The sequence below is a fragment of the Sodiomyces alcalophilus genome (assembly GCF_042370955.1).
Source record: "Sodiomyces alcalophilus JCM 7366 unplaced genomic scaffold ACRALscaffold_7, whole genome shotgun sequence".
NCBI lineage: Eukaryota > Fungi > Ascomycota > Sordariomycetes > Glomerellales > Plectosphaerellaceae > Sodiomyces > Sodiomyces alcalophilus.
This window is the reverse complement of record NW_027263538.1, coordinates 1,328,640-1,355,405: the sequence shown is the minus strand read 5'-3', so window position 1 is coordinate 1,355,405 and position 26,766 is coordinate 1,328,640. Positions and strand designations below refer to the sequence as shown.

The window sequence follows — 26,766 nt, the reverse complement described above, 5'->3', positions numbered from 1 at the left end:
GGGGGTTGCATTTGTTCACAAGGTATGGATCGTCGAGATGCGCTGTCGTACAGGGAGACTAACGTGATGAGGCAGGTCTTGTTAAAGATGGGGCGCAAAGAGACTGCGAATAGGGCGCTTCAAATCCGAGAAGCCCGCTGCAAGTTGAAAGGCCGGCCCATAAACTCGAACCATCTCCACGCTCATCGATTTAGCGCCTGTCCAACGTCAGTCAACATCAGCGCCTTCGTAAACCCTCCCGCAACAACACATCGTCATGTCTGTCCGCCGCCCGGTATACCACAACTCCGCCGCTCGTCACTGGACATACAGTCCTGACAGTTCCGATGGCGAAGTCGGCGTCGAATCGTTCCACACGCAGCTCCCCGGCTACTCCCAAACCAGGCTCGTCTCCCTAGACTCCGTCGCGCGCGAGCTAGGCGTCAAGGCCGTCTACGTAAAGGACGAGACTGATCGGTTCGGTCTCCCTTCGTTCAAGATCCTCGGCGCCTCGTGGGGCACGTTCAGGGCCGTCGTGCAGAGATTGGGATTGTGTCTGTCGACACCCTTACAGGACGTCAAGAAGGCCACCAGTGAGAAGGGTATCCGGTTGTTCGCTGCCACCGAAGGGAACCATGGCCGAGCAGTGGCCCGGATGGGATCCATTCTAGGCGCCCAGGTCTCCATTTATGTTCCCAGAGCGCTTCCCTCGACCACTGTCGAGCTGATCAAAAGCGAAGGGGCCGATGTGGTGCAGATAGACGATACTTATGATGATAGCGTGCTGAGGTCGTCCCGGGATGCGGAGGCGGCCGGCGGCGTGTTGGTGCAGGATACGGCCTTTTCGGGATATGAGGAGATTCCGAACGTGCGTCGGTCGACGTTTCCCCTTTCTCCCGAACCATCCTATACTGACAAGGGAACAGTGGATCGTCCAAGGATACCAGACCATGCTGAAAGAGGTCGATGAGCAGCTACTCAACAGCCACCCCGACGTGGTCATCTCACCAGTCGGCGTAGGCTCCTTCGCCCAAGCCGTGGTGGCGCATTACAAGTCGCCGGGTAAGAACACCAAAGTCGTCACCGTCGAGCCCGACACCGCCGCCTGCCTCTGGAAGAGTCTCTCCAGGGGCTCGCCCGACGTGATCCAGACGTCCCACACCATCATGAACGGCATGGAGGCCGGCACCGTGTCCAGCATCGCGTGGCCGTTGCTCCAGCAAGGCGTCGACGCCAGCGTCACCGTGAGCGACTACGAGTCGCACCGAGCCGTCCAGGAATTAGAATCATCCGGTATCCTGGCCGGACCGTGCGGCGCCGCTACCTTGGCTGCCCTCCGTCGCTTGGCCTCGACCCCCCACGACCGGGAACGTCTCAACCTTACCCGTGACACCACCGTTGTGCTTCTGTGCACCGAAGGACGCAGAGCCTACCCGACCCCCCGCGACGTGACCCTCGAGGACGCCGTATCCCTCACGCAAGCGCTAGTACGCATCAACTCGGCCGTCCCCGGGACAGCAGGAGGAACAGTCACAGGCCCCGGCGAGACGGAAATCGCCCAATACATCGCCGCCTGGCTAGAACACCGCGACATCGAAACGCACTGGATCGAACCAACCCCCGGACGGCCCTCGGTGGTAGGAGTCGTCCGCGGCACCGGCGGCGGGAAAACCCTCATGTTCAACGGCCACATCGACACCGTCACCACGGCAAGTTACCAAGGGGACCCCTTCAGCGGCGAGATCCGCAACGGCAAACTCTACGGACGCGGCTCCGCCGACATGAAAAGCGGCCTGGCCGCCTCTCTCGCTGCTCTGGCGGAAGCCAAAAAGGACCCCATGGCAGGCGACGTGATCCTCGCAGCCGTAGCGGACGAAGAAGACCTAAGCATCGGCACCGAACAGGTCCTAGCAGCAGGCTGGCGCGCCGACGCGGCGATCGTCTGCGAACCCACCGACGAAACCCTCGCCCACGCCCACCGCGGCTTCGCATGGGTCCAAGTCGACATACACGGCGTCGCGGCCCACGGGTCCCGCTTCGACCTGGGCGTCGACGCCATCACGCGCGCGGGCTACTTCCTCGTCGAGCTGGCGCGGTATTCCGCCGCCCTGGTCGCCGGGGCGAGGGACGACCCCGTCCTCGGCCCGCCTAGCGTGCACGCCTCCATGGTGCGCGGCGGAGAGGAACCGGCGTCGTACCCTGCAAAATGCACCGTTGTGTTGGAGAGGAGGACCGTGGTCGGGGAGACGGCGGGGTCCGTGGAGAGCGAGGTCCGGGAACTGCTGCGGCGCGCCGCGGGGGAGGTGGAGGGTCCCGAGTTGGAGTACGATGTTAAGGTTACGTTCTTCCGGCCGCCGTTCGCGGTCTCGGAGTCGGAACCCATCGTCCAGCTTGTGAGGCGCGCGCATGAGTCTGTTTCGGGTAATGTCGCCGTGGTCAGGCCCGTTTCCTTCTGGACAGACTGCGCGCTGCTTGCTGCCAAGGGTATACCAGCCGTGGTGTACGGGCCCAAGGGCCATGGCCTCCATTCCAAGGAGTGGGTTGATGTCAAGTCTGTCGAGACGGTGAGCGCCACGTTGGTGCGAGTCATGAGAGAGTTTTGCGCCAGTCTGTAGAGTAGAGAGGTGTTGATCCCTGGGTATCTGTGACACGTATTACTTCATATCCAGACATAACATATTACTGTGAATTTCGCCGTCTATCCCGACGGGACAGCCTGAATCCCATCTCGGACTGACTAGTATAAAAACCAGGCCTGGCCAAGTGCTCGCCAAGCTTGCCCTGCCTTGCCTTCTCATCAAACTCATACATACACAACTTAGCAAACGCCCCCCTTTGGTGATGCTAAAGGTGCCGACCGTCGCCATCCAAGTGCAGAGCCCAACCACGACCAATCCCCCATAATGCCCATCATCCACTTTCCTCTCCTCATACTGACCTCCGGTTGCCTCGAATTAACATGAACGATATCTATAGATCGACAAAGAAAAACAAGGTAGTGTGTGATAGTCGCAAGAGTCCCAGCCTGGTCCAGACGACGGCATAGAGGGACCCCCGTAGTATGGTGTATCCTGGACCATTACGGATATTCGTGTAGGTCGGGTAGGTGGCAAGTGAGTGAATGGTCGTCATGCACATCGTTCAACGCATAAGAGTATCGCCGGCACCAACTCCGTGCACCCCGTTCACCAGGGGCTGCGCGTCCCCCGACGGGCCAACTGCCGATGCACCCACCGATGCCGCTGCAGCCGTACTAGGTTGGTCATGACCGGCGCTTGCGTCGGGGCCCTTCTCCGCTTCGTTGATCGTGCCGATGGGCGACGGGTGAGCCCCGTTAGCGAGAGACGGGGTCGTCGTCTTGTCGGTCAAATAATGTTCGAGTCCCTGCTCCCTGCACACCTTCGCGTAATCCGGATCGTCGGGGAAAACCTGTATCAACCCTCTCCGGGGCACCCGCCTCTCCGGGAACGGTTCCCTGCTGACCGCCGAGAACCCGGGCATCTCTTCTCCCACCATGACCCCGTTGACGTAGTATTTGTGCCGGGGAGCGAATCCGTGAAACCGGTCTGCGTCCGGGTCCTGCTTCCACTTTTGTGGCAGTTGGAACGCAAGCCAATGCGCTTCGCTTTCGGGCACCTCCTTGTATGCCACGCTCACCCTGAGGTCTCGCAGGTGCGCATAGTTGGGAATAACGTGCATCAAATCCGACACCTGGTTGATATCCAATGTCAGCTGGCTGGATCCTTGGCACCGCTGAACTGGACATCTCTCACCTTGACAAAGAACATGTCCATCCCCATAAACTTCTCTTGGGCTTCTCGGCGAAGCCTTATCATGATCTCGTGGTCAATCCTGTCCGGGTCCTGGCCAGCGCCATAATAATCCGGAAGGCTGCGTCCGAGGTCGCGGAGCGGCTTCCGAGTCAGGGCGTAACGGTCCTGTTCAAGCGCCCAGATGACCTGTTTCGCCACTTTGGACGCGGGCACGCGCTCCCAGGTGGTGTCTGGAATACAAAACGTCAGAAAATATCTCTCCAGAGCAACGTGATCGGATTGATCCATCGCATAGACATCCAGGCGCTCGCTCCACTCACATTTGGCCAGCTCCAAATCCTTGATCCCCAGCAGCAGCGCCACTTGTATGTTCAAAACCCACTGCTCCCGACCCTCGGGTGTCCCGCTCGTCTCGGCTCGGATCGTGTCGAATCGGACACCATGCACGACGGCGAACCTCTCGGCCAGCGAACGAACCTGCGGGTTGGGGCAGCCGACAAGCCAGCGGAGAAGCGCGGGCAGCTTAGCCACACGCTCCTTTCGTTCCTGTTCCTCGCGCACCTGTCGCATCGCCTCTTCGTGCGCAGCTCGACGTTCGGCCTCTTCTTCCCGCTTGACACGCTCGCGATGCTCGCGTTCTTTGCGTTCCTCGTCCTCGCGTTGGCGCCGAGCCTTTTCAGCCGCTTCGCGTTCGAGCTGTTCCCGACGCAGGCGTTCTTCTTCTTGGCGCTGACGCTGACGCTGGTCCTCCTCTTCCTTTCGCTTGCGTTCCTTTTCCTCCTCTTCGGCCCGCCTCTTTTCTTCAGCCTGCCTCTTCTCCTCTTCAGCCCGCCTCTTTTCTTCAGCTCGTTTCTTTTCCTCAGCTCGCTTCTCCTCTTCAGCCCGCCTCTTTTCCTCAGCTCGCCTCTTCTCCTCAACCCGCCTCTTCTCCTCCTCCTGCCTCTTCTCTTCCTCGCGCCGCTTCCTCTCCCGCTCCTCTTCTTCCAACCGCTTCCGTTCCCTTTCCCTCCTCTTCTTCTCCTCCTCCTCTTCCTCCGCAGCCTTGCGCTTCCTCTCCTGTTCTTCAGCTTCGTGCCGCCGCCGTCGCTCTTCCTCGCGACGTTTGGTTTCCTGCTCTTCTCGTCGCTTCTTCTCGGCCACGCGTTCCCTTTGCGCCTCGTCGTTTCGCCGCGCCTCCTCGGCTTCGGCCTCGCGTCGCTTCTTCTTTTCCTCCTGTCGTTCTCGCTGTGTGCGCTCTTCCGACTCCTCCGCGCGCTTGGCCGTGGTAGGGACATCCGGCATCTCGACGTCTGCATCCTCCGACTTGACCTGTATGCTCGGCTTGTCTCCGGTATTCGACTTTGCCGCTTCGTTCCCCTGGGAGTCGGAAGCCCCGGCGCCGGACTGGTGTAACTGCTTTCGGCCGGCGTCGTCGACATCCCGCGGCGCCGACTTTGGTTTCGACGGCACTTCGCGAGCTGGTTTCGAAGGGCCATCCGCCGAATCGGAAGCCTTGGGTCGCCGTTCCTTCCCTTCGGCATCGAGCCGCCTCCTCTTCGCAGGGGCTTCGGTGCCGTCTTTTTCGCTGGTCCCTGGGTGCAACGGCGAGACGCTAGACCGGTGTCGCTTGGTGCTGTGTTCCGTCGATACCGAGAGTTTGTTGTCCCTGGATTCATCCCTCTTGATCGCCTTGGTCCTGTCGTGATACTTCTCGGAGACCCGCTCGCCCTTGGGTTTGTCGACGTGATCGTCGTGCTTGGATTCGCGCGGACTGGACGGGTGATCTTTGAGGGACGACGCACTGGACATTATGCTCGCCCGCCGTTGCTTCTCCCTCTCTTCCCTGAGCTCACCCTTGGATACCAGCTTTCGACGCGGCTTTACCGTCTCACCTTCGGACGAGAGGCCCGCCACGTCGGAGTCGGTCTTTTTGGCTTTGGCAAGAGATTTCCGCGAAGCCGCTGGAGAGGATTCGCCGTCAGACGCAGCCGTCGCGGCAGCCCGTTCATCCTTCTTGGCCCTGCTGGCGGCACGTTTAGGAGACGACGCTTGATCTTCGTGGTGGGAGGACGAGTCGGACTTGCGGCCCTCTTTGGGCCTGTCAACAGCACCCCGTCCCGATATGGACAGTTTCTTCGGCTCGGTTTCTCTCGATGGGCTCCCCGGGTGGTTCCGGTGACCGGATCGCGGCTCCTCCTTACCCATTGCTCGGCCGGCTCGCTTCGCCTCCCGCTCTTGTGCTCTGTCACGTTCTCGCCTGCCGGGGGATTTGGTTTTGTTTTCGCGCTGTGCTTTCCTGTGGGCGTCGAAAGAATTTTTGAGGAGCTGTTCTTCCTCCTTCCAGTTGGTCCCCTGGCGGCGTCTGGCGATTTCAAAGTAATATTCCCCTCGGAAGCGGCGGGTGGGATCAAAGTTTTGCTGGCTGAGCAATAGCTGAATGACATTGATGTTCTCCTGGCCAATCGCTGCCAACATAGGAGTGCCGACCTCCTGCGCCATGCCGCGTACGGGCGGCGGGTCTGGGTTTGCGCCACCCAGTGCCAGAAGCAGCTGGAGGACGACCTCATGGCCGCCTCGGGCGGCCGCCACCATGGCTGCGGGGTCGTCGCAGTTGTCCCTCACCTGCAGCACCCTGGTGACCGTCTCCTCGTCGCCTCGGGCGGCGGCGGCCCGCAAGGTCTTCGCATCGAGATTGAGGTAGAGATGGTGATTGCTAGTCTTGGTGGCGCGGCTCGCCGTGGGTCGCCGACTCAGGCTGGTGGCCCCGGGGGAATGACGGGGGCTCTCGGGCCCGTTGGATGACCGATTATCGTTCACATCGGTGGGGTGGTGATCTTCGGACGTCCGTCGAACTTCGGCGTGTCTCTGCTTGGCTTCGAGTAGGGCGGCGCGGATCTCGTCGGCATTCTCGAATTCGTCGTTGACACGATCCAACGGCTCCTCTCCTTCCAGATTGGCCTTGCGCGGATTGACGCCGGCGTCGAGGAGCAGCTTGACCACGCCCAAATGCCCGTTGTCGACGGCGTCCAGCAGCGGAGTGTCTTTGATCTCGTTGACACAGTCCAGGTTGCATCCCGCGTCGATGAGAAGCTTGACAATGTCCTCATAACCATGAATCGCAGCACTCTGAAGCGGGGTATTTCCGGCATAATCGGCGATATTCAGGTCCTCCGGTCGCTCGGCCAGCCTTTGTTTCGCCACCTCGTATTCGCCTTTGTTACAGGCTCGCGCGAGGGGAGTCTGGCCATGGGCGTCGACGTGCTTCTTGGATACAGGTGGCTTGGCGGGGGAAGGGTTGGCGTCGGCTGCAGCGGGGGTGGAGAGCTTTCGTGACTTTACGCTGCGGGGGTGAGGGCTCCCACCGGCGGCCGAAGACTCGTCCGAATAATATTCGGTGGAACGCAGAGGGGGCGGAAGGCGTTTCTTCTTCTGGGCCACGCCGTTGGACGAGGGCTGCGATGACACTTGGGTGGATGCGCTGCGTCGATGTGCACGGCCTGGGGGGGATACGGATCTCTGTTTGCTGTTATCGGCGTATGGTTTCGAGGATGTTGTTGTTGTTGTCGGTTTGTGATGATCCCTATGGGAACTCTTGCCGTCCTTGCTAGAAGATCTTTTTTCGTCTTTGGCAACCCAGTCACCCCGATCATCAAGGCGGCGTCGTCGAGCGGATTTCTGATCTTCAGCGTCATCTCCAGATTCTGTCCGGTAGGCCTTGCGTTTTTGAGACGACAAGACCTGGTCAGTGGATTTGGCACGCGCCTTGTCAGCAGAAGGCTTGCGGATCCGATGATGTTTGGGATCGGAATCGGAGTCTGAGTCGTGGACGGTACGACGGCGGGGTCGGCGGTGGTCTGGAGGCGAGGCTGGGGCCGAACTCAGGCCGCTCGATGCATCCTGGGCTTTTGCAACCTTTTCGAGATGTCTCTTCTCCGGTAGTAGACCATGACCTAATCGCGGCTTGTCGAGACCACGTGAGGGGCTCTTGTCAGGGTGTTTCCCGTCTTTCGCATCCACAATCTCACGTAATTTTTTTCGAGAATCCTGTGCGCCGCCGCCATCGCTGCCGTCTTCTTCATGCTTCACTTTCCGGGCTTTAGAGGGCGAGTATCCATCCTTCCCCGGCAGCACGATGGTTTCCGCGTCCGAGTCGCGATCGCCGTGGGCAGAGTCAAGGCTGTTGTCGGCAGCTGTAGTCGTATCACGAACGGTTAGGTCAGGAGTAGACTTGGCATCAAGGTGAGAGGATCGAGGCTGTTCGGCCGGGCCGACGGACTCTTCGGTGTTCTTTACGGCGGTGGTGGTGTTGGTACTGGTACTGGTGCTAGCGGTGGTCTTCACAGCAGGGTCATGGTTAGTAGTGGCGGTGGTGCCTTCACTGTTCTTATTCTTTTTGATCTGCCCATCGTCGGGTTGGAGGCCACCAGCCCGGGTGGGAGAAGCAGCAGAAGGCTTCGTCTTGTCGGACCCGGGAGCATTCTGCGCATCCATAGCATTTATCTGAGGGTCGACACGCTTGCTAACACCATCCTGGCCACGAGCCGGCCACAGTCGAGGGGGTTGACAGAGCCGCACAATTGACTCGGGCGAGTGGCCGGATGGTCGCTGATGATTTTTGTTGTCGGTCGCCACCGGAAAAGTAAGTAATCGTGAGACCTATTCCCCCCTTCTCGTAGTCGACACGGTCGGTCGCAGGAACACGGGGCGATGGGTGTGCGTCGTAAAAAGAAAATGGAGAAGAAATGTCCTAAAAGAAGAAAATCGATACTCGATACGAAAAATCGGGTGAGAGAATCGGATAGGTCGTTGGATTTCGTTGTTTTGGCGGAGATGATGCTAAAATGGAGGCTCAAAATGGATGAATGGTGATGATGCCTTCTTTTGGGGGTGGGAAAGCAAGGATTGGTTCTGGGTCCAAGTCCGGTGTTGCGTGAGTGCAAGTCTTCAAAAGCCAGGTCCCCATCTCACCAAGTCTGACCGCCATGGATATGATTGGCCACAGAGTCTATGCCGTGGGGGGGCAGGACCGACCCGGGAGGGGCCTGTTAAAGTTGTCGCAAGATGCTATTGGACACGTAAGGAAACAGGTAAATAGGGGAAGTGGAGTGGGAAGGTACTGGTATCAAATGAGGTACAAGTTTCCGTACTGTACTGTGCTTGCGACCAAGGACAATCCGAGGTAGAGATGCATGTATCCGTACATAAAGTACTTCCAGTATACTTTGCACCGTACCCGCCTATCATTGGCTCATTCTATCGCCTGTACGAAGTTCCGAGGTACCTTTGGCGATTGTGCCCGTACTGTATAAAGCCATTCCACACTTTTTGATAACACTGTGGAGAGACCGGATTCATGCTGCTCCATAGCCTCAACTCACTAGAACATCTCGAGACATCGCATTCGGTCTATACGAGGCACGTCTATACCAGCCGTCTTCCCAACAACACAGCTAGCGTTACACCTACAACGTACAAAATATATACACATTACATCCCAACCCGAGAGACATGGCTTCCGAAGGCGGATCCGTCCGACTACCCGAAACTCTCGACGATGCCTTGGTCGCTCGTTTGCCGCCTGCCGCCTTTTATATTCCCGATTTCATCTCGGTCGAAGAGGAAGCCAACATTCTACGAAAGGTGGCTTCCTTTTGGTCTTTCCAGCCTAGTCACACTTCCACGTAAACTCGGCTGACCCTCGTGGAAAATCATCACAGATCGCAGAGGCCCCCAAACCCCGCTGGAAGCAGCTCACCCACCGACGCCTACAGACTTGGCCCTCCGATCTCGTCCAGAACAAACTCATCGATGCCCCGTTACCTCCCTGGCTCGAATCTCCCATCGTACCTCGCATTCTATCCCTCACACGGGCCCATCTCGACTCCGACGCCGATGCCGATGCCGCCGCCTCCTCCGGCAACATATTCTCCGAAAGCCCGCATCAGCGACCGAACCATGTCCTGATCAACGAATATCCGCCCGGAGTTGGCATCATGCCACACAAGGCGAGTACACGCGGGTAGGTTCGCTTCCTTCTCCCAGCAGCATGCTCATTGTGATGCAACAGGACGGACCCGCATACCACCCCGTCGTCTGCACTGTCAGCCTCGGCGCCAGCCTCTGCCTGAACCTCTATCGGAGCAAGGAGGACGGGGCCCTCGACCCAGAGCCCGCCTGGAGGATCTTACAAGAACCGCGGAGCCTCCTCATCACCACCGACTCCCTATACACCGACTACCTACATGGCATTGCCGACATTGAGGAGGACGTGGACCTATCTGTCGAGACGGTGGCCAACTGGGACCTCCTACGGTCTCCGGATATCTTTACTGGCGGCCGCAATGTGCGGGGGACGCGCACTAGCCTGACCTATCGCGATGTGATGAAAGTGACCAAGCTCGGATCCAAGTTTTCTTTACTCGGAATGCCACGACGATGAGAAGCGCCTTTTTTTTCTTTTTTTTGGGCCGTCTTGGGCTCGAGTGAGCCTTTTCTAAAAGACATACGGGATCATCCTCCATCTACCCGCGACCTTGTCGGCCCCAAACTTTTGTGCATACCACTTCTTGGTGCCGTTGGCCGTGCTGCCGAGATTGACCGCGATGAATATGAGCCCGCACCACAACGTCCGGTTACGCCACTGTCCCGGCGGGGCAGCGACCATGGCGAGTCCGAGGTAGATGAGGCACTCGCAGGTGTAGTGAGCGCATACAATATGCCGAAACATGCCTTGGTCCGGTAGCGTGTACTTCTTGAGGCTGGCCAAATACGTGTGGCATGCATATTGCTGCCACCAGCCGAACCCGAAGAGGAACAAACCCAGAATGCGACCAGGGGACAGTAGAGACATGGTGTCTAGGTGGGTTGGGGGATCCAGGATCGAATCTAAGGGGAAAGGGGCTAGTCAGCCAGACGGGAACAAGAGTGTAGCACCCGGAGAGATAAAAAAAGGAAAAAAGAAAAGAAAGAAACGACAAAGAAAGGAAAAAATAGGAAAAGAATAGGAAGAGAAGAAATCACATACGAGATCCCTCAACCCATACGGCGATTCCCATGTTCAAGTAGAAGGCCAATCCCAGCAACCAATGGATCGACAGCATCTTGGACTGCGCCGAAGGCCTCATGACGACCGTACATTCGTAAAGTCTCCTCACCCCCTGCAGCGCCATGAGGCCCCACACCGACACCACCTGCTCCAGACTCAGGGACGCCGACGACGACGTCCGCCCGGCCTGCCACGTAGCCAGCGTCCGCAGCACCGATCCGCCCACGAAGAACTGTCCCGCCCAAAAGGCCGAGGACGCCACCGACGCGACGTAGAAATGGCGGAACCACGCGTGCGGCGTGTGGCCCAGCAGCGCGAGGGCTCGGACGAGGATACTTTCTAGGCCGTTCCCCGAGGCCGCGGTCGCTGGGCGCCCTTCCTTTGCCGTCGCGTCGTCGTCGCCGCCGCTGCTCGAGGGCTGTACGGCTCGGGGCCCGTAGTCGAGGAGAGCCCGCCGCGCGTCCTCGGGGACCAGCTGTATGGAGAGGACGATGCCGGCTGAAAGGAGGAAGAAGCCCTGGCACCATTGGGAGGGGTGTGATGCCGAGGCAGCTTCTGCGAGCTGCGCAACGATGGACGATTGCATGGCAGGCACGTCTTCCGTGGTATGATGTCGATGGCCTGGATGGAGGGAGGGATGAGAGCCAAGTGAGATTCGACGTCGGGTTGAGAGCAGGTTCAATTTGGTACTTGGTTGATTATGTAATACAGTATATACTTGAGAATGTGGTGGATAGGGGTAGTTTGCGATGAACGCTGTAACTGTCCAACCCTACCAGCACCGATGTCTCTAGGGAGTGCAGCTAGGGTGTACAATACTGTAGCAGGACAGTCTCCCTCTACGATGCTCTCATTTAGATCGTTCCCGACCCTCCCACGACGCCGACAGCCGGGAGATGGTCCTGCGTCGAGACGATGCTCCGCCGTAAACGCCAACGACTCGGATCTGATTCCGTTCGGCCACTATCCAAACAACGACTCCTTGTGCTCACCACAAATCCTGTCAAAACCTAACCACTCCATCTCTCCCGAGCCGCCACTCCCATCGGACCATGCGCCGCCGTCATCGAGGGACACGCCGTCCGGATAGCGCATGGCGGGGTACCACATCCTGTTGTTGATGGGGTACGGGGTATAGGGCTCGTTGGCCCGAAAGAAGGCGAGAGCCGACTGGACGAGAGCCCCGGCATGGCGAAAAAACCACATACGCGGGTAGAACTGGTCCAGGGCTTCTTTGGACCCCGTGCAATGCCAAATGGGTATGGTCGTCTTGGTGACGATGTTGGCGCCAAACTCGAACTGGCCGATCAACTCGCTGGAGCTGCTGCCCAGGGACTGGTCGCCGTCGGTCGACGTGTAGATGCGATCCAGGGCCATCATGGCGTCGCCCTGCAGGTGCAGGTCCCAGGGCCGGAAATTGCTATCCCCCCGTACATTCTGGTCGACGACGAAGGAGTACCCGGCGCCGTCAAACCTGTGCCAGCCTATCCAGTCGGAGTAGCCGGCCCAGGTCTGGAAGAGGGCGCTCCAATAGTCCACGGCGATGTGGTAGTTGTACTTCTTCCCCGGGAGGATGTCGGGCCAGTGGGCGTCCGGGGGCCCCCGGGGGTATTCGGCCTCGGGGTCCTCGGCGAGTTGCACGTTGATCCGCTCCATCTCCTGCTCGCCCCAGATGTCGGCCATGTAGTACTGATCGCTCTCCCTGTGTTCAAAGTCCGGGTTATAAGTCCCTTCAATGCGGTCGAGGGTGGCGCGGAACAGCTCGCGGACCTCCTTGACGGGGCCCATGACGGTCCCGCTGTTCAGCCATCGGGGCCGGTTGTACGTCATATTGCCTCGATCCGTCTCGGGCCCAAAAGTCAGACTATCCATACCGGGAACCATGGGAACGGCCCAGCAGGCCGGCCGTCTCCAATCGACAGGCCAGCAGACCTTGTCGGCGCCGAAGATGACGTAACGACCTAGCGGGCCGGCGACTCTCTGGGCGTTGGCCGGGCCGAGCTGTCGAACGATGCGCTCGTCCTCGGCGTTGGAAACCTCAAAGTACCGCTTCAGGAGAACTTCAGGACCGAGCTGGAGCTGGACGTCGTATCCGTCGATCATGAGGAAGAGGTCATCGTCGGCATCGGGGGACATTCTCCGCTCGAGGTATTCGGCGAGGACGCGCACCTTGCCGAGATGGGTGTTGGCGGCATCCCTGTCACCGGTGGCCTGCCAGCCAGAGATGACGGGGGCTCCGTATCGATTAACAGTGGCGGAGACGAGCGCACGACATAGCTGCAGATTGGGGGCGCTCCCAGCGATGAGGAAATGGAGGCGTCCAGGTGGTCGGCGGGCACCAGGGATCGCTGAGCATACGGGGCATGTGGAAGGCTTGTTGGTCTGACGGAAGGTGGAAGAAACGTGGTCCTATGGGCGAGGGGGAGAAAGCCCGATTAGCGACTGATCCTGCGAGATGAGTGCCCCTGAGAAGAGTATTCTCATGGCCTTGCAAAACCATCCATGCAATGAGCAAGAAGCCAGGCACCCGTCGGTGTTTCCTTGTGTGGCAGTTGCAGGCAGATAATAGCTTACCCATCCCAGACTATTCGACCCCAGGGTGCGGGAAAAGATCAAGCTGATGAGAACAAAGGCCAGTATGGCCAGTAACAGCATCTTACGACCTCTCCATGGCATTGTATACCTGGAAGGAATAGGCGGTTTGAAATACTTGCGTAGATCCAGTTTGACGGGCGGGCTTGTTGTTTAGACGAACGAATCACACAAGAGGTGACGGTGGAAAGGCAAGGTTAACCGTGGCCCTGATACTGACGACTACGACGCCTTTGTAGACCAGACCAGCAACGACGGAGAGGAGGACGACGGACGGTAACCGGCTGCCTTCCACCAGCCAGCCCGCATAGGTATCTGAGCGGGCAAAGTAGCGAGCGGAGGGGAGACGCGGTGTTTATTTATGGAAGTGGCATGTCGTTTCGATGCCGAGGATGCAACGCGGTTCAGCCGGAGAGAAACTTACTTTCTTAGGGAGTGGTGCTTACGATGGCTGGATTGGAGCTCACGCCCGCTTCCGAGGTTGCGTTTCAGGGCTCCTCGACAGCCTCTATTTTGGCGAGCGCAAGGGCCTTTGATGATGCCATCACGAATGGGAGACCGAGGACTAAATCAGGGTTTCCTGTTACGTGTCTTCCCTATATTTCCCCGTCGCCGGAGGAAACGATGAAAATCCGAACAGAGCTGAGACGAGGTTGACGGTCCCCGATCAAAGGTACTGCGACCACAGCCTGTATGTATTTAGGTTATGAGGTAAGACGGACCTCAACCTCCACCACGCCAAGACCAGATTCTATGTGCGTAGCTTTCGACGTTGGCAAACGGACAACGTTGGTGAGGGGGGTAATCGAACACTGCAGTCGATGATACTTTCGAAGCCGTCCTGTCGAGTACATGTGTATAGGTAGGTACGGCTAATGATTCGTGAGCGACGGGAGAACCTATCCCCGAACCCGGCACCCAGAAGCGGCCTAGTCTCAGAGCCTTCCAATATGAGGAGATTAATTACGCGGCAGCCAAGACAAAGGGCCCGAGGTTGAATGTACATGTACTTTGTACTGACCTCAGCCCATCGATATCATTGCGAACAATGCGAATTCACTTTTTGATCGTGTAGGCAGCTTGGGTTTCCTTTTTCGTGTATAAGCAATGGCCATTCGTCCCCGAAATCGAAAGGGGACATTTCGATACAGCAAGATCTCAAATAAAGTGTTAGTCGCGACAGCACTGTTCTTACGCAGGTACTCATACGTTGTACGCGTACTACCTACTTCTTATGTACTATACTTTGGGGCGGTTGGATGCCAGGAGCCGCTGATCCTGCCTTACATGGTCAGTGGGAGGCGTAATTGCGTTCCCTCCTGAAGGAATCGGCTGATAATCAACACAAGCAGAACCCCTTGATCGTCAACTCCAAGACTCGTAGCCACGCGGCAAAACCAGCCAAATATCAGGGAATGGAACGGGCCAAGACAAGGTAAACAAACCAATGTCTCTTGAAATTCGCGAGCTGCCACATGTTTATAAACAACGACAGGGTGGTCCAGGCGGTACAGTACGAAGTATGTACATACAACGTATATGGAGGGTGAAAGGTGACGAAACTGCCAAGCATGTTTGCAGCATTCGCATTCACTGCTGTGGTATGTTGTACTCGGCGAGGTAGGGCTGTGTGTTACAGTGGCGTGGCTCTACAACGTTAGGTAGGTACAGAGTAATCAGTCTTACGAATACATATGTACATACGTTGTATTAGGTGCACCGATAATAACGCTCTCCTGCATGCATCGTATGAGTGAACAAGTACAAAGTACACTACCTGCGATTGGTAAGGGGACATTTTAGGACTTGACTTGCCGCAAACGACTATTCCTGGTAAGAACATAATCGAGTGCTCTTATTCGCTAACCAGACACAAACCGACCCCTATTCCCCCTCGCCCACATTCCTCCTCATTACAACGTACAAAGTACAGTACATCCTTGTCACTCTACTTCGCAACCCGGCTGTCCAGTCCACGCAGCCCCCAATCCTTGGATATCCCATCTTCCCCTTTTCGCAACTCCACCGTGTATCCTCATTTCTCTCTTATCCTAATTTTTCCCTTTCTTTTTTTCTAATCGTCCCCTCCCATTTCTTCTCGATAACTTTCATTTCGTGGAAGCGTCGGAATATACGCAATCCACTTGTACTTGGACATCATCGATAAGGCACCCGCGACGAGTTGGCGATTTTGATCCGCGTCCATCATCTCGCCAGCCATCTTCATTGCTATACGCGAGGTCGGGCTTGGATTAATCTGTCCATCGTTGCAGTGAAGCATTCTATTTATTCTATTCCTCTTTTTCTTCGCTCGCCGCAGACACTCATTTCAGGGAAAAGTTCGCTCGCTACTTTCGATTTGCCGTTGTCCAGTTCGACTTGACAAGATCCTTGTCGACGCCACTCCATTCCACCCTACATACCACGCAGACCGTAAACAGTCGTCTCGTCTGTACAGCGGGCAACCGGACCGAGTCAAATAGACCCAGCGCCTCTACACACCCATCGACGCCCTCGTTCTATCGTATCCGCACGACGCAAGACCGACACACGGCATCGCCGGCCGAAACCATGTCAGATCAAGAAGGAATCAAACTGGAGACTCGCCGCAGCGAGGAAGCCCACCGCCTCCTCAACGGCGACGAGAAGCTGGACGAGTCCGAAAGCTATGATCTCGAAGCTCGTGCTGGCGTGATCCAGGCCCAGAACGCAGAGGAAGGGTCAACGTCAAAGCCCGTGGAGTACTCCACGTCGCCCCAGGTCAAGTTTGCCTGGCTGAGCACCTACTTTCTCTGCAGCTTGGTCCTGACCCTATACAACAAGTTGGTGTTGGGTGTCGTATGTCCCGCCTAGTCCCTGCTTCTTTGCTTTGTTGCATCTTGAGAGAAACAAACACTCGCAATGGGTCTATTTTGCTGACACCGCATCCCCTCCAGTTCCCTTTCCCTTGGCTCTTGACTGCCCTCCATGCCACCTGCGCCAGTGTCGGCTGCTGGGGCCTCCTTCAGCTCAACTACTTCAGCATGTCCCGCCTAGGCAGGCGTGAAAACCTCATTCTCCTGGCCTTCAGCTTGCTCTTCACCATCAACATTGCCGTCTCTAACCTGTCTCTGTATGTCGCACGAATTTCACTTCCCCCCTTCAACCGCCACCGTTATATGCTAACTAACCGCGTACAGGGCGATGGTCTCGGTACCATTCTACCAAGTCCTTAGGACCTCGGTGCCCGTGTTTACCGTCCTCATCTACCGCGTCGTCTATTCCCGGACATACGAATTCATCACCTACCTGACTCTGGTACCAATCATGCTCGGCGCCGCCCTGACGACCATCGGAGAATACACCTTTACCGATCTCGGCTTCCTCCTGACCTTTGCCGGTGTGATTCTTGCCGCAATCAAGGTATGACCCTTACGCATGCCAGAGCTCAACCCGCGGCCACATGCTGCGAACGCATCGCATCGACTTGATCAATGCTAACTGCGCTATCTGATAGACCGTTGCGACCAACCGTATCATGACTGGGCCTCTGGCACTCCCCGCCATGGAAGTCCTACTACGCATGTCGCCGTATGCGGCCCTCCAGTCACTGATTTGCGCCTTCGTCGCGGGGGAGTTTGGCGCCGTGGGGAAGATGAGTGCCGAGGGCAACATTGCAGTCTGGACCATGGTCGGCCTTTTCGGAAACGGCGTGCTGGCCTTCGCTCTCAACGTGGCCTCCTTCCAGACGAACAAGGTCGCCGGTGCCCTGACCATCAGCGTATGCGGCAATTTGAAGCAGTGCTTGACGGTGCTGCTCGGTATCATCGCCTTCGGTGTCGAGGTCCACCTGTTCAACGGTACCGGTATGCTCCTGACCATGGCGGGTGCCGCGTGGTACAGCAAGGTCGAGCTAGACCGCAAGAACCGGAAATAGATCACCACCCTTCTTCCCCCCGTCAGCCGTTTCGTTTGAGGAGTTGGGGCTGGGAGTACCGGGGCGTTCGGCAGGTTCGGACGACATGACCCGTGATTGAGTGGAATGGGGTTCGTCGCAACCGTCTTTACAGCTCGACGGCGGCCACAGTTGGTGGGCAAAGACGACGAGGCAGCGTACCTTTTTGTTTTCGAACCTGAGCCTCGAAAGTATAGGCCCTCGGAGGTGGGAGCCGATTTCCCGGGATGATAAACAGGACATTGGTCATCCGAACAACTCATCACTTGCACGACGAATCTACTCTCATGCTATATATCCGTCATGTTGTTACCCATGACGAACCGGTCTCTGGGCGGCCCGGGCCTGTGGAGAGCAACCCGAAGGAGGATCCATTTTCAAGCGTGTGCTGTCCCATTTTCATGGCAACGCGGGATACCCATTGTATTAGAAGCATTGATGAAAGACATGCGAGGTGGCATCACGCCGGGTTAAGGCGCGCATGGGGGATAATAGTAGTCGAGGAGTTTCTGGATGACTTGTTCAACACTGTGTCAACATCAAGCAGTTTATGATATTACCACCTTTACCACCTATAATACATTATCAGCGTCTAAGCCTAGCTGTCCCAGGTCTCGGTGTCAGCCAACAGCCGGGGGGGAGGGAGACCAGGAGGCCATTGTATAATGCCAAGTAATAATAAATGATTTCTTCTGACGGGCAGGTCACGTGAGCATGTCTGTTAACACCCAGCAGCCACCGTCACGTAACCATGCAGGTCGGCATTGAACACCTAAGAGATGAGTCTCGGTACATTTCCATGGCTACTCTCCGTCATGGCAAGTATGATAGATGTGATTCAGTTGGTGATTAGCCTCAGAAGTCCACTGGTTTTCCAAAGGGATGCAGAACCGCTCCGCAGTCTCTCACAGCCCGACTTGTTGCAATGCCCTGTAGAAAGTCACATTCGCCTCCATCGACAGACGCCTAGACCTCACAATTTACTTGTCCTCTCCTCAGCAACGATAGCACCGCTCATTACGGCTTCTTCCCGCCGGCCCAGGAAGAAATCCTTGCCACCCTTGGTTCCCCACCAGGTAACGCCGACAGACGCCCTCTCGACGTCCAGCTCCCCGCTCACGAGGACCTCCAAGAACCGAGCCTTGACGGGCTCGCGCATCACGGGGTCCGAAATGGCATTCATCGTCTGCGCCGTGGTGGTCAGCCAGTCCTCGACCAGCGGAAGTGGCAGGAACGGGAGGGCGTCGACGAGCGTCAAGACGAGGGAGCTCTGCTCCGACAGCGGCTCCTCCTGCTTCTCCTCCTCATCCTGGTGTTCTTGGTCCGTCGGGGCCGACCGCGGCGGCAGGGGCGCCGTGTCGGCGCTCAGGGCGCGGAAGCGGAGCATCTCTAGGAGGGTCTCGGATAGGTGGGGTTCGGTGACGGAGATGGGGAACGGCGGGGAGACGATTTGCATGACGGTGCGGAAGGCGATGCGGAACTGCCGCGTGGAGATTTGTGTGGGGAAGGAGGCGAAGAGGATGTCGATGTAGAAGGGCACCATCTTGATGGTCAGGGCGCTGTTGTGCGGACAGGCGAGCACGGAGAGGATTGCGCTGTGGGCGGATTCGAAGAGCTGGACCGTCAGGGACGAGGCGGGGCCGTTCTGCGTCAGATATGCGGTGGCTGGCTGGGCGATCAGCTCGTCGCAGGATTCTGTCGGCATGTTTAGGGGCAGATGCTCCGCTACGTTGAGGTAGAATAGGTCTAGTGTCCGGTGGAGGAAGTCGTCGGCTTCCGCGCCGGGATGTGTGGGTTTGATCGACGATAAGAAGTCGATGCTCGCCCCGGGATACCGTGCCATGATGTCGAGGGATGTGAGGTACGTGAAAGAATAGGTTTGGAAGGCGCTGTTGTTGTTGCGCGATCCGATAAAGGTCAGATTGCGTAGTATGCGCAGCGTACCGTCTGCCAGGCCAGGTGCAACGTGATCGCTCCTCAGCCTGGAGTCTAGCAGGCTACGCGCCACGACGGCTTGCAGGATCGTGACCGTCGTGTATAGAATCTTGCTCAGAGTCTGCCACATTACAGGGGTGGTCTGGAGGGTGGTAGGTGTGAAGCGAACGGGTTCCTCAGACGTGTCGACTTTCGCAAGTCGGTTCGCCCTCCATTGTTCCAGGACGGATCGACTAAAGTCCAATAACGCACTATGAGCTCCCAAGACTACCGACGGATTGGCAGCATGCTCGACGGCAAAGGCCACCAACCTCGAAAGGGGTCCCATATTCGTCATGAGCGGCTTCGCCTCGAGAGACTGCAAGAGGTGAAACGATGGTGTTTCCGGCGCCCAGTGGAACTGCTGTCCGACCTCGTGAATATCCCTGTTGATATCTGCGAGGAACTCGCCCTGGCAAAAGCCCTCGTCTCCTGTGATGGCCTGGACCGAGAGGGGCAGCAAGGCATCCAGGTTCATCGAGCTCCTTTGTACCTCGGACAAGAGGGGGAACGCATAGTTGAGGGCCAGGACGATCGACGCCGCCGCCAAAGGACCGTCATGAACTGCCGTCTCCAGCGCCAGATTGGTAGCCGTCACAACGGCCTGCTGCAGCGTGTTCCGAAGGCGGCTCGACAATGTGCGTCTATCGTTCCCTTCCATGCCCAACAGGACGCCGGTCAGGACGAGCAGATGTTTCCAGCGATCCGACCGGTCGTCAGCCCCTTTGGCGACAGCGCGCGTCCATTCTTCGGTGCCGAGGCGGCGAGGGGGTTCGAGGAATGGGTGTTGGGGTTGGGGGGAAGGGTCGTGGTCGTGGTCTCGGACGCGGATGGCGGCGGTGTTGTAGATGCCAATCACGCGCAGGCTTGTTCGAAGTCCATCTCGGCGGTTCCAGATGGCGGGGGCCGTGAGGAGTTGGGATGTGAGGACGCCAATGTTGAGCGGGTTCGTGAGAGTGGTCAGAAGGCTGGTCGTGGAGCCGACGATCTGATCCGTCTTGACATCATCGTGGACGGATCGGTAAAGCTGCAAGACGGTATTGAGGAGTCGGTCCGCCGGCATGGCGCTATTGTTGATATGATGGCTTTAATGTCGGTGTCGATTTCGATGTCGATGAACGGGGTGAGTTGGGCATGTTTCCCTCGTTCGTTTCGGCATTGATGTTGCGATGTTTGGAGGATACGGAGTTGATGCGCCGGCGCGGCAGTTTTACCGAGGCACCCGTTCCCTGATAAAGCCACCCCCTGAGCTCTCCCCGACACCCCACGGCCTCCACCCGTACCACGTCCTACTCATGTCGCCGGCATGTGATGACCACCTGGGAGCAGCAAAACAATTAGACATCTCAACAATTATATGATATGATACCTATTATATGATATTATTATGCCTCCGGACAATGGAGAACATGAACACCCGCTATCCTCCCTCTACAACTTCCAGACTCTCCCCCGCCTCGCGAAGAACCGTCTTCATAGAGGTATAGAGCTCCGGCTCTAGCCTCTTCCACCTTCTGCCGTCAGGGAACACCTTCCTCCGCAGTCTGTTGACCCATGGAAGCAGCGGTCGGTAGTATATCGAGAAATCCTTTTCCGCCATCATAAGGAATGCTTCCTCATCAGCGACCAGGCCTTGCTTATGCATCGCCAATAGATTATCACTCTCATAATTCCAAGTGTCGAACTCACTTGGCCCTAAATCTTCGCCCTTTGCGTCGTAGTGGATACAAATCCAGAAGAGCACCCAGAAGAAGGACTCGAGATCGTGCATAAAAGAATGCTGTTCGCCTAGAAGGACACCGATTGCCATGAACGCCCTCGTGCCAGTCTTACGTTTTTCCCCGGAAGCTCTAGCTCGGTTTTCCCTGGTAGCGAGATCGAGATCAATCAGGAACGAAGGCCAGGACGGGTTATTGCTGTCCTCGTTGATCATGAGATTGTTGATGGAAATGTCCCTGTGGAGAATGCCTGCCTTGTATAAAGACTCGTGACCTTCCAGACACCCCACCAGGGCGAAGAGCAAAGCGGATCGAGAGCTCGCTTTATATATAGGCTTGCCGTAATCCCGGAGAATAATACGCCGGTGTACCCGATCAAGTAGTGCGGCGACCGGGGCCTTCGCAGAGCATGATCGCTTGCTCGGGGGAATAGGGGAATCAGTCTGGCTAGATGGTCGCTTCGTGCTGCTGCTGCGGCCTTCTCGCGACGAATCTATCTCCATGTTGCTTGGAAGTGAAACGCGTGACGACTGGTAATTCGTGGCTGTCGTAATATCCAACCCTCGTCGAATGTTATTCCGAATATCGTCGTCTATCCCGCGAATCTGAACGGTCTCGTGGTGACAATATCGGCCGATATTAACGACCCCTTTTTCCATCACTTCATGTAGCAGCTCGCCCTCCTCGTCCCGTTCAGTGCATTGCCACGAGTCTTTGACGACAAGCTGTATCTCTGGATATCCCTCGGGGTGTGCTTTCCAACATGTTGTTCCTCGGCCCGCTATACGACGCGCCCGATGTATCACCTTGTCGATGATAATGCGTTCTGTGGAACCGTTCCGCTGGATCTCGATATGCCGCTCCGTGCCTGTTGTTATAACTGTTGGGTCGAACCCAAGTTGCTCATCGTCCATCCAAAGGAACCCGAGGATAGTAAACACAAACCGTAGCCCATCATTAATATCGAATTGCTCGGATGCAATCCCTCCGACCCTATCAAACGCCCAGACTCTCATGACAGATCCGCAGATGGTAAAGCCCAAGACAAACCGGCGGGTGTCCGGCGCAGCGAAGACTTCCCTTGCGTGCCGCCCCAGATCAAGCCATGCCCCTAGAGGTTTATCGGCAGATGGGCTACTATTCAGCTCTCCTGGCACGAGAACCTGGGACCAGTGGCATATTGGGTCCTCTGCAGCCCGAGAATCAATAAAGCCAATATCCATCCTCCGCTTCCCCATAGGACCGTGTATTAACTGATTTGGCCTTGCTAGTAGTCTTCGTTGTATTGGCCTTGCGTTTTGGTCTTGAGAAAACGTCACCAGCTTCTCGCAGAAGTCTATAAGCCAATTTAGGACATCGTCTTGATTAGGGACCGGTGGCCATCCTCTCCATCCATCCCGAAAAAGCGGACTGGGTCCATCTTGGCATTGCTTGAAGAATGCCTCGGACGCGATGGCAAGGCCGTCTACACCACCAAAATAGGTATCGTGGAAGTCTCGCAGCCCGATATACACAGGGCCGAGCTCCTCCTTCAACACATTATCAACATATTTACGATGCTCAAACGAGTTTGCAAAGCTGCTGGTGTTTCGCAGCCATGGGGTATCTTGTACGGAAGATGTGATCGGTCGAGGTGGGCGAGGTAGCGTGGATTCGGCGATGAAGTTGTAGGCTTGGCGCCAGATAAGGGAGTCGGGATCGTTGGAAAGTGCCGATTTGAGAAGGGGTTTAACACAATCCAAGTCGAAATTGTCAGAGTAGAGAGAGAGTTCGAGTCGTAGGAGGTCGGTACGCAGGGTGCCATGGCCAGTCCTGGCAGGTAATAGGCAAGCAGCCGGAAGAGATTGTACCACTGGAAGAAAATCAAGGACCAGGTTCCGGAGGTCTGTACGATAGTGAGCGGGGGTAGGCAGGCACACAAACCTTGGAGTCAGGTCATCATTTCTTACCTTCTGGGCCAAGCTGTTCAAGTGCGTCGTCTAGAGCCAGGGGAACGCTCGCGTCTCCGTATATGGAATGGAAAGACGCGCGAAAGGCATCGAGGCTATTTCCAATAGGGTTGTCCTCGATGAATTTTGACTGCAGGGGATCTAACATGTGGATGAGGTGCAGTCGAGGGAGACGAGTCGCGGTGACGAGTTCTGTTGTCCTAATGGCGTGCCATGTGAGAAGCTGATTCCAATGACCAGATTCTGGCCGCGGTCAAAGGCGCACGCTGGGTTAATAGTGTGCATGGTGTGGTGTGGTGTGTTACTGGCAGGACCTTAGACAGGACCTTCCCCAGGGCAGAACCCCTGACTTGCAGCTATGGCCCCGCACCGAGGTACCTGTACCCACTGTAGCTTTCTGTACCTCACTGTACCCTTATGCAAGCTTACGTTGTACTGCAACGCCAATTAAACCCACGTCGGTCCTCTCGAGATTCTCCCACCCGCTTCAACGCAGCCGCCTCCACACAACGAATGGGAAACGGAAATGTCCCAGACAGCGCCCGACTACCCGCCGTCCAACTACAAGACGCCGCCGTTCCCGTCCCTGTCGCTCGAACCGAGAGACCTGACAGACGACCACCGCTGGAGCCTGTACTACCTCAGCGACATATGGCGCTTCACCGTCCTCTGGACCATCATCTTCTATGCCGCCGTGCACCTGGCGGCCGCCGCCATCGCCATCGCCATGCAGGGCGGCAAGAAACGCTCCCGGATGCATCTCTGGGTCGCTCCCATCATCTACGTCGGCGTCGCCATGGCGCAGGGACTCATGGCCGGTAGCATAGTCGGCGTGATGTACGTGCGAGTGGTCTTTTCCTCCCGGTTTCCGCTAATTGGACTCGGCTCACCGAACATGTGTACAGACTTGCCGCCGTTTACAACGCGGGTTTCTTCTCCATGTCGACCTGGCTGCCCGCGCTCTGGGGACTCATCAACGTCCTCGTCCTCATCATCTCGTCATTCTCGATTCAGGGCGCGCTCTGAGAAACGACCTCGGTACAAGTTGTTTTACGAAATCTAAAGATGGTCGCTGGTTGGGAACGAAGCTAGGTACATGGTCCCTATCGCCACTGCTCTGCCGGGCTTCAAAGGTCCTGTGCTGAGCGGCCCATGAAGAAAGGCGCCACGCGCCGGTTGAGAACGTCGAGAAAACCTACGACTACGATGATCATTCAGAGACTCTGGTCGCCGTCTATTACATTCGCTGGATGGATGTCTAGGATGAGGACCGTCAAGAGAAAGGAAGAAACATCCTTTAGGCTCCTCTGGGCTATAAATTCTGAGACTCCGTCACGGAGCTGACCATTCCAAGAGACGGGCCAGGGCGGATACCTTTCCAGGGCACTTACCACTGCAGCACCTTAATGACCTCGCCGGAGAGCTGATTGCGTTTTCATAGTAGGGTCTGGGGTAGCATATGGCTGGATGAACGTGTCGGAAGACCAGGCGGCGGCCTTGCCTCTCCTCCTTCGCCTCCTAATGAGCTGGCATGGAAGGGGAGAAAAGGTCCCTGGCCACTCTCTAGCTCTCCGCACCAGTCGCGTTGTTGCCCTAGCAATTGCCCAATCGCAATGGTCCAGGATGGGGATGGAAGAAGCATACGATCCCATGTTACCCTCCCCAATGTAATGCTACTAAGAGACCTCACATTTCGCCAAGGTAGCTGCGATTGTAGACAGAATCATGGAGGATCGAGGGTCGGTCTAGCACTCAATTACAATAGCTAATGTATGTCTGGCTGCGACAACCAGCCGATGAAACTCTAAGCGACAGACAATTTGTTGGCCCACCATTTTCTGCTACTTTTCTCGGAAAGAATTCTTTTCCCTTGAACAATGGGATACGAGGAAGGGCTTTGAATGAGGTGGGGAACAAGGGGCATTGCCATAGAGTGACCTCACCGAATACAGCTCGGTGAAGGTACCTATCTGACCGAGGTGAATAAGCTGTAACTCCCGTCTAGTACCAACCTCTGAAATAAATCCTCCCATTCCCATCACACTGCCATCATGTCGCCTTACACCTGAACATCAACAGGACATGGATGGGCAAATGGACTCGTCGTCTCTTCAATTGTAGTAATCTGTGCACTAGCCATCACTCATTAGTCTCTTTCTTTTTTCTTTTCCCCTTCTATTCATTCCCTCTTCCCCCCAACCAGCTGATCCAAAGGGTTGGGTCCTTCGTATTGTTCTCGACGACAATCATAATCCGATGAAAGGCCACCCCATCCATGTAACATATATATAATTTTGCGAGCCAGGTTACTTCATATACATACTCGACTTTTGCAGGCTGGACTGGACCATGAGGGGCTTTGAAAGAGTGTGAGTTCCCTCTTGCTCTGCCTTTTAACCCGGATACTCGTCCTTGATATCTCCCCCTTGTTCACCATATTCCACCTCATATCACTGGAGACGAACCAGATAGCCCTGGTGAGCCCATTGCTTTGCTCGGACTTCTATTCCATCTTTTTTGCTTCGATCCTTCTTCCTTCCCATCTTTCCCACCAAGACACTACACACCACCGGGATCCTGTCCCTCATCGCCTCCACACCATGGCTACACGACGTGCCCCTCGCACTCCCAACGATGCCACAGCCATAACCTTCTTCGGCCTCAGACACAGCGCTCATAAAAGCGACCAAGTCAACCCTCACCAAGAACCGCCAAACCACGGGACGTCAACCGCCGCGGCCTCCCAAACTAACGGAAGCTACAGACAGTCGTCCGACGAAGGCAGCCCGGATTCGACCCCGGCCATGGAACCCATCGGCACCCTGGACCACAGCCGCCCCAGCGACTACTACCCAGGCGGCCCCAAATCCCTCGCCGGCATCTCCCTCCGCGCCTTCCTCCTCGGCCTAGCCCACGCCTTCTCCGTCGCCGCCATCCTCCTCATCCTGTACACCACCTCGTCCCCTCTCTGGCGCCTCCCCTTCTTCCTCGCCGCCCTCTCCCTCTTCCACTTCCTCGAGTTCTGGGCCACGGCCGCCTACAACCCCCCAGAGGCCCGCGTGCACGCCTTCCTCCTCACCGCCAACTGGCCCGCCTACGCCATCGCCCACGCCGCCGCCTGCGCCGAGTGCCTCCTCGCCGGCCTGCTGCACCCGGGCCCCTACGCCGCCGTCCCGCCGCCGCTGCGCACCGCCCTCATGGCCGCCGGCCTGGCCCTCGTGGTGGGCGGCCAGGCCGTCCGCTCCGCCGCCATGGTCACCGCCGGCCGCAGCTTCAACCATACCGTCCAGCACCGCCGCGCCGCCTCCCACGCCCTTGTCACCAGGGGCATCTACGCCTGGTTCCGCCACCCGAGCTACTTTGGCTTCTTCTGGTGGGCCCTCGGCACCCAGCTCGTGCTCGGCAACGTTGTCTGCTTCGTCGGCTATGCTGCTGCCCTGTGGCGCTTCTTCTCCGGCCGCATCGCCCACGAGGAGGAGTTTCTCGTCCGCTTCTTCGGCCGGGATTACGAGGAGTACCGGAAGAGGGTCGGTACTTTGATCCCTTTTTGCGGCTGATTTCGGGATCGGGGGGTCGTTGCACCCGGTTTGTATACCGCTGGGATGATGTGGTCGGGTCGTTTTGTGTCGTGGGGCTTGGGACTGCCGTGGAAGAATTTCAAACGTTACGGAAGCAGCTTATATGGAGATGGTCCTGTCTACCTAGGTCTCCAAAGGTGTCCCTCTATAGCCTACGTACCTTTCTTAGGGTTGTCCGCGACAACACGGAAAACAACAGCAATCAACTTGAGTCAACGATTCTAATAACAAGTAGCCAGATCATT

The 26,766-nt window shown here is 57.0% G+C and overlaps 11 protein-coding genes across 11 annotated transcripts; 5 read left to right on the top strand and 6 right to left on the bottom strand.

Annotated features, from left to right (window-relative positions):
* Window positions 1-256: 256 nt before the first annotated feature.
* Window positions 257-2,594, top strand: ACRALDRAFT_1072102 (uncharacterized protein; the record flags this gene model as incomplete). Its single annotated transcript, XM_071017935.1, has 2 exons — window positions 257-847; window positions 906-2,594. 2 exons carry the CDS (start codon window positions 257-259, stop codon window positions 2,592-2,594), a joined length of 2,280 nt encoding a protein of 759 aa, XP_070872425.1.
* A 526-nt stretch (window positions 2,595-3,120) lies between these two features.
* On the bottom strand, window positions 3,121-8,222 carry ACRALDRAFT_2029245 (uncharacterized protein; the record flags this gene model as incomplete). The annotated part of the gene is made up of 3 exons (XM_071020579.1): window positions 3,121-3,690; window positions 3,753-3,982; window positions 4,073-8,222. 3 exons carry the CDS (start codon window positions 8,220-8,222, stop codon window positions 3,121-3,123), a joined length of 4,950 nt encoding a protein of 1,649 aa, XP_070872424.1.
* Window positions 8,223-9,084: 862 nt separating this feature from the next.
* Window positions 9,085-10,170, top strand: ACRALDRAFT_1094750 (uncharacterized protein; the record flags this gene model as incomplete). The annotated part of the gene is made up of 4 exons (XM_071019736.1): window positions 9,085-9,200; window positions 9,236-9,371; window positions 9,449-9,715; window positions 9,742-10,170. 4 exons carry the CDS (start codon window positions 9,085-9,087, stop codon window positions 10,168-10,170), a joined length of 948 nt encoding a protein of 315 aa, XP_070872423.1.
* ACRALDRAFT_1077523 (uncharacterized protein) lies at window positions 9,882-11,399 on the bottom strand. The gene is made up of 2 exons (XM_071018654.1): window positions 10,756-11,399; window positions 9,882-10,616 (listed from the first exon to the last, which is right to left on the bottom strand). The coding sequence occupies exons 1-2, from the start codon at window positions 11,360-11,362 to the stop codon at window positions 10,225-10,227; spliced, it is 999 nt and encodes a 332-aa protein (XP_070872422.1). The 5' UTR covers window positions 11,363-11,399; the 3' UTR covers window positions 9,882-10,224.
* Window positions 11,400-11,739: 340 nt separating this feature from the next.
* Window positions 11,740-12,648, bottom strand: ACRALDRAFT_2111455 (uncharacterized protein; the record flags this gene model as incomplete). The annotated part of the gene is made up of 1 exon (XM_071023522.1): window positions 11,740-12,648. The coding sequence occupies one exon, from the start codon at window positions 12,646-12,648 to the stop codon at window positions 11,740-11,742; it is 909 nt and encodes a 302-aa protein (XP_070872421.1).
* Window positions 12,649-16,107: 3,459 nt separating this feature from the next.
* Window positions 16,108-17,284, top strand: ACRALDRAFT_2067993 (uncharacterized protein; the record flags this gene model as incomplete). The annotated part of the gene is made up of 4 exons (XM_071022116.1): window positions 16,108-16,206; window positions 16,305-16,480; window positions 16,548-16,770; window positions 16,865-17,284. Coding segments are annotated over 4 exons (918 nt in total), but the record flags the coding sequence as incomplete, so codon positions are not given.
* A 22-nt stretch (window positions 17,285-17,306) lies between these two features.
* ACRALDRAFT_212533 (uncharacterized protein) lies at window positions 17,307-18,067 on the bottom strand (the record flags this gene model as incomplete). Its single annotated transcript, XM_071023903.1, has 7 exons — window positions 17,307-17,333; window positions 17,375-17,464; window positions 17,544-17,560; window positions 17,623-17,690; window positions 17,767-17,830; window positions 17,932-18,020; window positions 18,048-18,067. 7 exons carry the CDS (start codon window positions 18,065-18,067, stop codon window positions 17,307-17,309), a joined length of 375 nt encoding a protein of 124 aa, XP_070872419.1.
* A 208-nt stretch (window positions 18,068-18,275) lies between these two features.
* ACRALDRAFT_2110997 (uncharacterized protein) lies at window positions 18,276-20,339 on the bottom strand (the record flags this gene model as incomplete). The annotated part of the gene is made up of 1 exon (XM_071023504.1): window positions 18,276-20,339. The coding sequence occupies one exon, from the start codon at window positions 20,337-20,339 to the stop codon at window positions 18,276-18,278; it is 2,064 nt and encodes a 687-aa protein (XP_070872418.1).
* A 357-nt stretch (window positions 20,340-20,696) lies between these two features.
* ACRALDRAFT_2139748 (uncharacterized protein) lies at window positions 20,697-23,206 on the bottom strand (the record flags this gene model as incomplete). Its single annotated transcript, XM_071024162.1, has 2 exons — window positions 22,944-23,206; window positions 20,697-22,879 (listed from the first exon to the last, which is right to left on the bottom strand). The coding sequence occupies exons 1-2, from the start codon at window positions 23,089-23,091 to the stop codon at window positions 20,697-20,699; spliced, it is 2,331 nt and encodes a 776-aa protein (XP_070872417.1). The 5' UTR covers window positions 23,092-23,206.
* A 245-nt stretch (window positions 23,207-23,451) lies between these two features.
* ACRALDRAFT_1082986 (uncharacterized protein) lies at window positions 23,452-24,756 on the top strand. Its single transcript, XM_071019386.1, has 2 exons — window positions 23,452-23,780; window positions 23,849-24,756. Exons 1-2 carry the CDS (start codon window positions 23,470-23,472, stop codon window positions 23,967-23,969), a joined length of 432 nt encoding a protein of 143 aa, XP_070872416.1. The 5' UTR covers window positions 23,452-23,469; the 3' UTR covers window positions 23,970-24,756.
* A 1,036-nt stretch (window positions 24,757-25,792) lies between these two features.
* ACRALDRAFT_2066677 (uncharacterized protein) lies at window positions 25,793-26,488 on the top strand (the record flags this gene model as incomplete). The annotated part of the gene is made up of 1 exon (XM_071022086.1): window positions 25,793-26,488. A coding segment is annotated over one exon (696 nt), but the record flags the coding sequence as incomplete, so codon positions are not given.
* Between the last annotated feature and the right edge of the window lie 278 nt (window positions 26,489-26,766).